Source organism: Schistocerca gregaria, chromosome 4 (assembly GCF_023897955.1).
Source record: "Schistocerca gregaria isolate iqSchGreg1 chromosome 4, iqSchGreg1.2, whole genome shotgun sequence".
NCBI lineage: Eukaryota > Metazoa > Arthropoda > Insecta > Orthoptera > Acrididae > Schistocerca > Schistocerca gregaria.
In genome coordinates, this window is record NC_064923.1 from 773835368 (window position 1) to 773848878 (window position 13511).

At 42.2% G+C, this 13511-nt stretch overlaps 1 protein-coding gene across 1 annotated transcript in view; it reads right to left on the minus strand.

Moving 5' to 3' along the window:
- Positions 1-12074: 12074 nt before the first annotated feature.
- LOC126267545 (serine protease Hayan-like) overlaps positions 12075-13511 on the minus strand; it is a 40492-nt gene continuing 39055 nt past the window's right edge. The window contains exons 6-7 of the mRNA XM_049972849.1: positions 12757-12905; positions 12075-12622 (exon numbers count right to left, since the gene is read on the minus strand). Coding sequence (XP_049828806.1) covers positions 12461-12622; positions 12757-12905 — 311 coding nt within the window. The 3' untranslated portion in view covers positions 12075-12460. The remainder of the gene's footprint in view (positions 12623-12756; positions 12906-13511) is intronic.

The window sequence follows — 13511 nt, forward strand, 5'->3', positions numbered from 1 at the left end:
TGTGTTACACTTTCTAGGTTCTCATGTGGTGCGATCATGGGCGGGGGACGGGAGGGTGGTCCCTGTAACATCACTCAGCTGTACAGCGCCTTCAGTGCCACCTGCACAGCTTTATAGACGTATTTAAAGATGTACTCGTAACCGATTGCTAGGCACCTGTGGAGATGCAACCCTTCAACACCACTCATATTTCGCATGCTTGTAAGCAGTTCACGGAACAGCATTGCAGCACCACTCAGTGTAGATGTAGATGTAGATGTAGTGTGACCTGTAGCATGTCAGAGGGGTTGTCTATCTGCAGGCGCCTAGGAATCAGTCAAGGGTTCTATATGTACAGGCACATTTTTGAAGAGGTCATCAAAGGTGTTAGGATGGCCCCAAAGGTGTTGCCAAACTGGGTCGTCTTGGAGGAATCTTTTTTCATTTTATTCATGCATGTGCCAACGTCACACGTTTGTGCTGTGTCAAGACGCGCGGGGTGCGTTCGCCCGTACTGGTGCTGAGCGTCCTGCGTGATAAATCAATGATAACACCTGGTGGTCCCATAATATACGTGTTTGATGTGATAAAAACAAAATCAAATTGTGTTCTCGATGATATGAGAGCGTCTACGGAGTAGCAGGTGGCGAGCATGCGCGAGTGCTGCGATATACCATATCGCCCTCGCTGCGTCCAGTGATGCAGCCTGAGCGACGCGCTGCCGACCGCTATTGCGAAGAATCGACAGCATCGACGATTATTACACTAATTGTTAAAAGTTGGCGTGGCGTTGCGTGTTTGTTCATTTTAAATGGTTCCTATAGTACAACGAAAAGGGTTAGTTAGTTCACTGGTGGACCTCTCACCTACCAAGTGGTGGTAATGGTGTATATCAGGTCTGATCTCATAGCATTTCACTGCGTGGTGTAGTGAAGCTACTCAGTTGACACCCAAGTCTTGGGAGAGTGCACGGAATTTTGTTGATTATAGTTGTGGGAACAGTTTCGTTCGTAAAATTTGCTGGGGTGAGTCCCGCGTGAGCCTCATTTAATTAAGAGATTGCTTTGTTAGGTGCTTTGGAATCGGTGTGACCGATATCCCGTCTGCATTGTATGTTGAGTGGTCGCGACGCGCCCGGAGGTAATTGGGTTGAGGTGGTTTGGGTATTGTGCGTGTGTGTATCGAGAAAGGAAAGCCTCGAACACGTATTGGTAGTTGTATTTTCAAGACCACTAGCTTGCAGCAGACAGCTAATTGGCTCATAGAACGACGAACTCTTTCACTATACGGTGACGGTGTGCACGTATCACTGAGTAGACAAGCGATAGTAAATTGAAGGAACCATTTAATGAACTAACGCAAAACTCGATTCATCAAGGTGACCAGTGGCCGATTTAAATGTGGTCAACGCCGGAAGAGGTCAAGATTTGCTTTTAAAATGTAACTTAAGGTTAGTTGAAAAGTGGCGGTGACATTTAGGATTTTTGTTTGATTTTTTCTCATTACTTGTTTCCGTATTGTGGGGACTGATAATATATTTGCTGGCACTCGTTCACTGATGATAACCAACGTGTATTGAGATACCTAGAAGGAAAATAAATCCAATTTTATTGGGGTTAAAGGGAACTTCCCAGTCTATTTAACTGGTATCTAGTGTGAATATATCTATATCATTTTCGGAAGTATAAAAGAGTGTAATTTAGAGATATTGCTACAGTAGAGTCGATATCACGTATAATGTGGTGTTTTGAAATGTGTTTGGTAAAATTTTCTTGAACGAATGAAATTATAAATAAGCTACTGAAAGCAGATCTTCTCTATATTAAAGAAAACACATTTCAATTAAGGGAAAAAGTTTTCTAAATGATGAATAAGTTTAACTGAAGTAACTAAATTATTTACGGAAAGGCCAAAGATTTTGCTACTAACAAAGATTCATTATTCTGTGACGCATGAGAAGTCTCATCGCTTACATATTATCGCTGCGTCGAGTTGGAAAAATATTTAAGGGAGAATTAGAAATGTTTTAATTCCTAACAGTGGTGATGGAAGTGTCCATAAACAGAATAATCATTTCAAGACTATAGACAGATTGGTATTTTAGTGAAAGTAATAAAATACACTCCTGGAAATTGAAATAAGAACACCGTGAATTCATTGTCCCAGGAAGGGGAAACTTTATTGACACATTCCTGGGGTCAGATGCATCACATGATCACACTGACAGAACCACAGGCACATAGACACAGGCAACAGAGCATGCACAATGTCGGCACTAGTACAGTGTATATCCACCTTTTCAGCAATACAGGCTGCTATTCTCCCATGGAGACGATCGTAGAGATGCTGGATGTAGTCCTGTGGAACGGCTTGCCATGCCATTTCCACCTGGCGCCGCAGTTGGACCAGCGTTCGTGCTGGACGTGCAGACCGCGTGAGACGACGCTTCATCCAGTCCCAAACATGGTCAAAGGGGGACAGATCCGGAGATCTTGCTGGCCAGGGTAGTTGACTTACACCTTCTAGAGCACGTTTGGTGGCATGGGATACATGCGGACGTGCATTGTCCTGTTGGAACAGCAAGTTCCCTTGCCGGTCTAGGAATGGTAGAACGATGGGTTCGATGACGGTTTGGATGTACCGTGCACTATTCAGTGTCCCCTCGACAATCACCAGAGGTGTACGGCCAGTGTAGGAGATCGCTCCCCACACCGTGATGCCGGGTGTTGGCCCTGTGTGACTCGGTCGTATGCAGTCCTGATTGTGGCGCTCACCTACACGGCGCCAAATACGCATACGACCATCATTGGCACCAAGGCGGAAGCGACTCTCATCGCTGAAGACGACACGTCTCCATTCGTCCCTCCAAGGCAGAAGCGACTCTCATCGCTGAAGACGACACGTCTCCATTCGTCCCTCCATTCACGCCTCTCGCGACACCACTGGAGGCGGGCTGCACGATATTGGGGCGTGAGCGGAAGACGGCCTAACGGTGTGCGGGACCGTACCCCAGCTTCATGGAGACGGTTGCGAATGGTCCTCGCCGATACCCCAGGAGCAACAGTGTCCCTAATTTGCTGGGAAGTGGCGGTGCGGTCCCCTACGGCACTGCGTAGGATCCTACGGTCTTGGCGTGCATCCGTGCGTCGCTGCGGTCCGGTCCCAGGTCGACGGGCACGTGCACCTTCCGCCGACCACTGGCGACAACATCGATGTACTGTGGAGACCTCACGCCCCACGTGTTGAGCAATTCGGCGGTACGTCCACCCGGCCTCCCGCATGCCCACTATACGCCCTCGCTCAAAGTCCGTCAACTGCACATACGGTTCACGTCCACGCTGTCGCGGCATGCTACCAGTGTTAAAGACTGCGATGGAGCTCCGTATGCCACGGCAAACTGGCTGACACTGACGGCGGCGGTGCACAAATGCTGCGCTGCTAGCGCCATTCGACGGCCAACACCGCGGTTCCTGGTGTGTCCGCTGTGCCGTGCGTGTGATCATTGCTTGTACAGCCCTCTCGCAGTGTCCGGAGCAAGTATGGTGGGTCTGACACACCGGTGTCAATGTGTTCTTTTTTCCATTTCCAGGAGTGTAGTTCCGAATTTATGTCAGAGAGTACGTACTGCGTTGTGAAAAGCTCGTTGCGAAAGATAACAATTGCTAGTTGGATGTCGCATTTATCATCACTCAAGATAATGAGGTACTGAAATTAAAGTAATTTGTTGCTCTGACGAGAGAAGTATCGTAGACGACGAGAGTGGTTTATTAAACAGGTCCATTTATTCACTACTGCGTAACTTCAGTAATCATTGGCTTGTGAATATTGTTAAGCGATCATTCGCAGTTCTGTCGTGGCTTGGTACGATTTCGGCGTCGTGTCTAGGCAGGGTGTTGTTCCCATTATTTGGCAGACAGGCTGTTTGCATGGTCAGCGCTTGAGGTGGCTGCAACATTAATTGTACTGAGGCTGATTTCGTGTCCGATTAGTTCATTGCCAGTGTGATTGCGGCGCGGGCTAGATTCTTGTCGTCATCAGAGGCTCCTCTCCAACTGGAAACTCCTGCAATTAGATAGCGTTCTGCAGTCTTAACATCTAGTTACAAACAAGAAACTGTACCTAATTAGAGGTGTGGTGGTCGACTGGTGGCCTAAGTACTTTGCGCCACAGGACACTCTGCAGTAGCGGCACAGGGACGTTGGTACAGTACGACCGCTTGTCGTCGTCAACCGATCTTGGGTACTGCCAGTCACGGACCAGTATGCATTCCCCCCCCCCCCCCCCCCCGTGATCACGCAAGGACGTGAACAGAAGGGCCGAAGACGTATAACACACTTTCCTGCTTCAGATCACATTCAGATTCCATCGAACGGTTTTGAGTGGTCCCTAGCCTGTTCCACTCGGCATGCCAGAGCAAAAAAAGTGCAGTCGCACTACACTCCAAATGGATCAGATGACATTCGGCGGCGCTGCAGTTACACCATTTTCTTAGAGAGGAGTTGAATCTTGCAGGGAGTGCCAAAACTTGTCAACAACGTATTTCTGCTGCTCATCTCACTGCAAACTGTCATTTTCGACAGCAAAGTGTGTGGGAATCAACGTCCCAAAGGAAGGGGTGGTTTCATTGACGAACTTTGTGCCACCACCTGAGGCCTTTTCGTGTCCATTCTGAGCGGTGGTGTGTTTAAAATGTTTTCCTCGGCCACCTATAAGAAAACCACGCGATTTCAACTTTGTGCGTCGTGCTTCTGGTTTCCATCGCAATGGCGTCAAAAGAAGTGGTGAAATGTGGGTGAGAGGGTGTGTGACAACCGCAGCACCGTTTGACAAGTCCACGATGGTGTAGGGCAAAATTGTGGTGTAACTTGGTGCCTACGTGGCGTCGTTAACCCTGCATGCACCTCACATGAGCTCCTGAGATCTGGCCATGTTTTCGCCTGTGTTCTCTCCTTTGTCTTGCACCGTCGCCAAGCCAGAGGGTGACATCGCAGGGTGTTGTGCATTTTCACAATTACAGAGGAAGGTTGTAGGCACCTGTGACCCAAATTTTAAAATTCTGCGTCGCATTGGGAGACAGTTACGGAGTTTCGAAAAGTGACCCTTTAATTGTATTGCGCAGTGTATCTACGTTTTAATATTTTGAAAATAAACGTCACCAAATCGCCAAATTTTGTGGCAAATGTTTTTCGGCGTATGCGTAATACAAAACTCATAAAACTGGACCAGTTTAGGGCAAAATTATCTTTTTATGTAAAGAAACATTATGTCTGCTTGTAACACCTATTTTCGACCTATTTTTGTGTCTGTATCGACATTTCTATCTTAGTTTGTAGTGTTTCTTATGTGAAATGTTGTATCTGTCATGGAAATTCCTTGATTCTGTATACACATTTCAGTTATGTGAATTTTTTGAACGATGTTGTGAATTTAAATAACTACTGAAATGATTGTTATATAATGTACTGTAAATGACTTGGTCCATAGTTAGGGAACGTAGGATTGAATGTAAAAGAGGTGGAGAAGCCGCGCAGCTACGAAAGTAGCCTGGCGGAGTGGAAAAAGTCTGATTCGCCCACAAGTGTCAACTCGTCCTTTGTGACAGATAAGGAGTCTGGGCCGAGCAGTGCTGTGGGTAACACCTCGGTAGCAGTAGCGGCTCATTGTGGTTCATATTCCTGGCGTTTTGAGGCTAGGAGAGCTTAAGAGCAGTATTCATAGGCCTCTAATGCTGTATTTAGTGATTTTACCATGGCATGGTTCTTGGCCCTATAAGAATATAATTCCTACGCAAACAACCTCAGTAATAAGGCGACGCCAACACTACTGTCATGATTGCATCGCCGCCATGTTAACAGCTACTGTAAATTATGCCACCAGTACCACCAGCCTTCCACTAAATTGTTTATATTAGGCACTCTGTAAGTGGACGAGATATTTGTGAAATTCGGTTGATTTTAATAATAATCGTGATGTTGCTAAAACCTCTATCTCCCACCCGGGATTATCCCAAATCACAAACCTGTACGTAAATCCTATCCTAGTGAATTTAATTCCAAGTGTCCTAATGTATTATGGAAAGGCTTATTCGGCAGCTGTAAAAGCAGTTGCGACTGCTTTGTAATGAGTGAAATTCTAGCGTTTGAAGTTCAGTTTTATAATTTCAGAAATACTCCACTTCCAGTATAATTTTAAACTAATCTGCAGTCATTTCCTCAAATAATATGCCTTAATTGAAGAGCTGCCTGAACTCGGTAAAGTTGTTATTGTTGCATTTATGCACTTTGGTCAGAATTGGCTAAATGGCTCTAAGCACTATGCGACTTAACTGCTGAGGTTATCAGACCCCTAGAACTTAGAACTAATTAAACCTAACTAACCTAAGGACATCACACACATCCATCCCCGAGGCAGGATTCGAACCTGCGACTGCAATGGTTGCTCGGTTCCAGACTGTAGTGCTCAGAACCGCACGACCACTCCGGCCGGCTTGGTCAGAATTACAAAGTTTATCAGTATTCATTCCATGAGAAAGTGTTTGAACTTGAATGTAATGTGGTGTTGGCATTTGCACAGCCAATTATATTTTTGTTAAGTTCAAATGGCTCTGACCACTATGGGACTTGACAGCTGAGGTCATCAGTCCCCTAGAACTTAGAACTATTTAAACCTAACTAACCTAAGGACATCACGTACATCCATGTCCGAGGCAGGATTCGAACCTGCGACCGTAGCGGTCGCGCGGTTCCAGACTGCAGCGCCTAGAACCGCTCGGGCTCACCGGCCGGCTTGGGTAAGTTAAAAGACTGCTTATCAAAGCACATTTGTTATTTAAAGAGTTAGTTATGGCCGGTGTGGCCGAGCGGTTCTAGGCGCTTCAGTCTATTATATGGGAGTGTTTGGTTTGAGAGCTACAGCTGTGCATCACACCAAATGCCGCTGTATTTTCGTTTTTGAGTAGTTTTACGGTGGCAACAATGGTGACAGACATTGCAGGGTGCTTAACGTGTATGTTCTTACTTGTTTCACAGGCTCTTGCTTGTTATTCAAACTTTCTAAGACGTAGAATGAATCGGACCTGTAAACATGAACTAAACAATACCTGCTGTCGTAAGGGTATGCACAGTTGTGGATTTGCGTATCTACTAATTGAGGTTCGATTAAACGGTATAAAATAAATATAGGTACATCTCAATTGGTAACTCATTCACGTACATTAAGACAGACCTCGTGTAGCTGGCAGCTTGCTGTATGATGTGGGTTGGTCAGGTACGCAAGCGGCTGCTGTGGAGCGTTCCCAGCCACTGCAGCGGCCCGAGAAGGAAGCGGCTGTGTATGGCCGGGCTCTGACATTACTAAGACTAAAAGTTTCAGATATTCACTACAAATACGATAACAGCTTCCAGACATGCTTCAGAGAAGCTAATGACAGTACTGAAATCATGCTAAAGAAAGGAATTCATACAATTGTTACCACACTTGCTTAGCGCCCGCTGCTTTGCTCAAGTAGACTGTATGGTCTGCACAGATTTCTTTTGTTTCAGTTTTTATTTAATCGAATTTTTATTTTGCTTGCAAACTACAAAGTCTTCTAAACTATTCGCGCTAATTAAGGTCATAGAAGCATGGTATTTTCCGAATGTACTTCTGACCAAAAAGCACCTGCAGTCCAAGGTTTATGCCTTTTGCATTCTTGTGGTGATATTTCCTTAGAAACTTTCATCCCTTAAGACAGTCAAACACGTATTTTGTATTTCTAACCGAGAAAGCAATTACCAGTTTTATAAGACTTAGCTTTAAAATGCTTTCACAATGAAATATTTTCATAAAACATTTCACCCCTTACGAGCTGAATTTTTCAAAAACAATGAAACACGTATTTCTTATTTTTAACTGACAAGCCAAATTCAAATTTTAGTTGGTTCAGCTTTAAAAATGCTTGCATAATTAACCATTCAATAAAACATCTGATCCCCCACTTCACCTCCTTAGGGTTGAATTTCCAAAAATGCTGAAACACGTATTTTTCATTTTCTGACACAGAAACCAAATACCAGTTTTCGTAGTTCTAGCTTCGAAAGCCCCTTAATAGTGACATACTTGTAAAAAGCATTGCATTTCCCTATTTCACCCGCTTAAGAGTGGAATTTCGAGCAATCGCTTCTTAAACGATTCCTACAGTATGAGATCCACTGTTTTCTAACTGAGAAGCCAAAGTTAAATTTTTATAGAGTTCGTTTTACAGACTGTTTCATAATAAATATTTTCGTAAAAAATCTCATCCCTATTTCATCTTCTGAAGGATCAATTTCCAAAAACATTGGAACACGTATGGTTTTATTTGCAACCGAGAAGTCAAACACCAGTGTTCATAGATGTAGCTCTAAATATAATTTAGTACTTCTTTAATAATGATATATTTTCAAAAAAGCTTTCACCCGCTATTTCACCCCCATACTGGTTAAATTTTCAAGAGTGCTGAAACACACATTTTATTTTTATTTCTAAATGAAAAAGCAAGTGTCAGTTTTCGTAGATCTAACTTCAAAATTTCCTTAATAGAGACATTTTTAAAAAAAACTTCATCCCCTGTTCCACCCCCTTATGGTCTGATTTTCAAAAAAATCGACGCCTACAGTATAAGATCCACACCTTCTCCAAATTTCAACTTCCTATCCTTAGCTGTTTGGGGTAGCCGATGAAGAGTCAGTCAGTCAGGGCATTGCCGTCTATGTTTAGAGGTTTATAAAGTAAATTTTAACTAAGTTATAAGGTTTATACATGAAATTATTTATAAAATGAACAACAAATGTTAGAGATACGCTACTGGTGTGTACAGTGCACTGTTCGATAGGTCTTGACGTCAGTGATAAGATGAGTAAATTTACCTTATTGTTTAATAGATACATAAATTGTTATAAATAAATTATTTAGTATCTCATATAATAGTCCAGAAACAAAGAGTTCTCCTCACATAAACTACAGATTAACATCAGCATGAATAATCTGTTCTAGTGTGTCCATTTATTTAAATCAGTTAATGAGAATTTAGTAACTTAATGTCTGTGAGACGACAGTTTGACTAGTGAAGTACTGTAATCGGCACTCTCGTCTGTAAGTGCTCTCATAGGCCGTGATGTAGGCACAACGAATGCTGTTGCTGCAAGATTAACTGAATGCCGACAAATTGAAAAGTTTGCTGTTACCCTTCGTTGCGTTTTTGTTCTTCAATTGCAGAACTGCGTTGTGTATTCCCAGAGTCTAGAGACCGTCTAGATTTTTATTTTAATCTCCTCTGTTGCCTCTTAAATAAATAAATAGGCCGTTGACTTCGGCAAATATCTTAATTTGTTGATTGGTGGATTAACATCTGCCTGATGTATACACTGCACCATTTCATCATAGGTGCGCAATAAGTAAATGCACAGAACAGAAATATAAACACGCCGGCATACTAGAGCGTGCACATTACAAGTCAGTTCTCTTTCAGGAAAGTATAAGGTCTTTGACAAATTCACACGTGTCCTTCAGCATTACTTTCTTACTCATGTGTTTATTAAAAAAAATGCCGAATGGAACAGAAATTAGCGAATCGCTTCAGAAAAGTGTAAGATATTTCATAAACTCACACGTAGCCTTCAGCGTTACTTTCTTACTCACGTGTTTATGCACAAAAAAGGCAGAGCAGGCACGGCATAACGTATCCCACACTAGAACTCACTGCCTGTGCAGTGGGCTGGGTGCCGGAGTCAACGCCTTCATTACCGTCCGTGCAGGCTACACAACGTACCGATACATGTGTTTGAGCATTAGTCTGTATCTGGTATCTCAGAATCGCTTGTGCTATTGATCTGTAAGTGTAATCATTTCATGTACTCCATATGCACTGTTGCAACACTAAATCTTGAGTGAACTGGAAATTTCTGAAAGATGTACTACTTATTTTCCGGCGATATAATGTTCTTATGTCGGTGCTAAACTATGGGGATATGGTTTTACAGTATCAGTTGTTAACAGTATATGTTATTCGACTGGAGAGTGAAACATGATACTTGGTCCTCAATATTATAGGTTAAATTTAAGTTTCTTAAAAGTTTGACTTTTGTAGTGCTGTTAATTAATTTAATGGCGTAAAAATATAAGTGCCGTTTTGATATCAACATCAATATGAATCCCTTGTGATTTAAAAACATTATTTACGATACAATTTAATTCTTATTCATTGCAATAAATACTCCATCCAGGAAATCTGACAAATTGTTGAAGGTTTTCGGATTCTCCGTCACGTGAGCTTTCTAGCGCGATTAAAAATTCAGAAAAGGTAAATAATTTTTTTAATACGAAACCTTGTAATTTGTCTTTTCATGAATCTCAGTATTACTTCCATGTCGTGGTAGGTTTTAAGGTTATTTACGAGTTTTCGCCAATAACATGCTACATTGTTGATCATTAAATTGCTTCTCTTTTTGTATTATTATCTATTACGCATATTCACTCACCGTAGAAATTTTGGCTTGTTACCAGCCGTCACTAATCGCAAGAAGTTAATGAGTTCGCTATGTCAGTAAGTACATGCCAGCATGCCTGAAAGCAGAGAGAAAGTTGTTATTTCAGTTATATGTGTTATTCGTTAAACACCAGCGTAAACACATCAACCGAATTGCTCGAAAGCCGAAATAGTTTCATTGTTTCGTTGTTCATGTCAACAGAAAATCCGGCCACGCCTTGCTTACCATTAGTGAGTTGATTTGCCGGTAATCCATGAAAATTACTGCTGCCTTAGCATCTGAGCGTGAGTCAGATGGCGCAGTGATAAGAACATTGGACTACCATTCGAGAGAACAGGGGTCTCAAATTCTGTTTCGGTCGTTCAGATTTATATCAAATGTTTTTCCCTAAACCGCTTAACTCGCATGTTGGCTTATCTTCTGTGAAAAAACACTATATTCCATAACTTTTTTTTTACAAGTTTCTTCTGAAATTGATGGGATTGCAAAGTTTTAAACCTAACCATAATTTCCTTTTTAGTTGAACCGCGTACGTATATTTACATCGTGTCATTTTCTGCTTCCCATTGTGTATTTGGTCATCTCCCTGCACATTAGCTTGAACTCGTGTTCAGTAATGGTAGGGTTGCGACGTGGACGCAGCTTGGAGCTGGAAGCAGCCACACTCTGAGATTGGTTAGCAGTTCTATGAATCTCGAGATGGCTCTCCGTCTTGGTGGTGGTGCCATCGCGTTTCTTCTACCCTCTTTGCGCCTTGAAAACAGAGCGTATTGTGTTTCAATTATTCTCCTGGCACACATATCTGTGGCAGTAAGCTATGCCTTACGTACGAGTAGTTACACCATCAGGAATCTGCTATGCCTACTAGTATGGATAATCCCTGCAAAAAATATGTATTCTAGACAACTATCAGTAATACTGAAAGAAATAAGGTCATCTTATGGGAATAAGAACTTTATTATACGTAAATAGGGTAGATAAACTAATTACAGTTGCACAAATAAATAATGTAATACTGGTAGCGTATAGCACTAATATCTACAAAAGAGTAACACTCTAGTATGTACATAATTATAGGATAAAAACTCAGTTCCTTTGGTGTCGTTACAGTCTACACAAAAAGACAGTGACAGTTTATCTCTTTCTGATATAATCATTAATCTATGAGTATTATAATAAAATGACGATAAATGTTTCTATACCCAATAAAGGAACAGTCACGGAGTTCAACAGCATCCATTTTGGATGAAATTCAGATAATTTTCTTGCAAATTGTAAGAATTAAGTTTAAAGGCAACGAAATCTGAGCTGGTCAGAGTCTTCCCTGAGACCAGGAAATTGTCTGTAAAATTACGAAGACAACTAATCACAGATTCATGCCACTCATTCACCCTAGTGCATGGGGCTACTACTGAATTAAGAACTTCTGCCACAATTACTCACAATTGTCTAGTTAGGCGATCTATTATTAACAGTACGTGAAATAACAACGAAACCAGAGTCTGATATTTATTGTCTCTTAATACGAAAGATTCTGCAACAAACGTCTTCAGTAGGTTTTATCTGCTTCACTCAAACTACGTACATCCATTTTTATTTATCGGCCAATGGGACTAACTGTATACGAGTCGAAAATTTTCAAAATACTTTTTCGGTATTCATATTCACATACATCTACTTTCAAAAAATAAATAAAAATAAACTACTTGTTACGAAAAACTGATGTCACCTTGAACAACTCGTTGACACACAGGCGTCACATACTATAACTATGTGACTGTGATTGTGACTGAATGACCTCGTTCCAACAAGCACCATCATTACAGCCACAAGTAAACAGACTTCTTAATGTTACACTTCACAATCGAGGACTGCTATGCACACTTCTGCTTGTTTTCCCAAACGGTGTATCGCTGAAGAAGTCGAAAGATTTGTACTGAGTTGCAAGAAAGAACCACACAGAAGAACCAATGATTCTATGGCCAGACGTATTTTTCTACCCAGTCAATGTAGCTGGAAACACGGGTGTACAGGCTCGGGATGTTTCCGCCGCAAGGGCTGGGTCCTATGCTGGTTATTCCGACGATCGAGTAGGTAAAGGTATCTTCCTTTGCTACGAGGGGACCTCCAGAATCACCCTGAAAGAGAAATACACGTCTTCAGAAAGGTGTTCTGCACAGCAAATTTTGCTTCTTCTTACAAACGAATGTTCGTTTGGCTGAAGCTATACTTTAATGTATTTGAATAAAGGAGACATTTATGGATAGCTTACGTCACAGATGGCAGCCACTCCTTGTGGGTCACCAGCGCAGACGACAGACGAATCGAGGCCTTCTGGGAACCGCTGCCTGTACTGCTGGCAGCGCGAGGAGGGAAGCGACCGGACGGTGGCCTTTTGCAGAACTCGACTCTGCTTCGTACCTGGATAAAGCAATATGTGGCTGTTTTATTACGGAAATGTTTTTCTGGGAGTTTTACGCTTCGCAGATATATTCCGTAAATTTGCAGTTCTGTTGGCAGTTTGTATAGAAATAAACATTTACCATTATGCTAGAGAAAAGGTGACATATTGTCAGTATTTTCCGGCATTAGTTAGCTAAAAGGTGCCAAGAACTAGCGAACTTCTACTTGAGAGTGCAATGTACAGCTCAATTACCCAAAGACACGGTTAACACAGTTACTAAGTACTATTGTTCACACAATACTGTCAATGTGTGTAATGAATATTTTTAAATTCTGCACAGTCTTCCTGATTTTTCTTTTTTTCTTTTCTTGGAACTAAATTTGTAATCAGTAGAATGTTTAGTAAACATTTCAAAGGGATTATATATAGCGAAGCGTATCCAATTCGACGCTGGTTGAGGCTTGCCCCTATATAAGTCTATCGATAATTATCTGAAAAGACAAGTTAGGGAACCCCGTGCGTGACTGAGGCGCGCAGCAGGTTGTCTCGCACGCAGACGAAAGTGAAGGAGATGGTATGAGTGTCTGCTCGTGGTAGGAAGCCACTGGTCGGTGCAGCCAGTG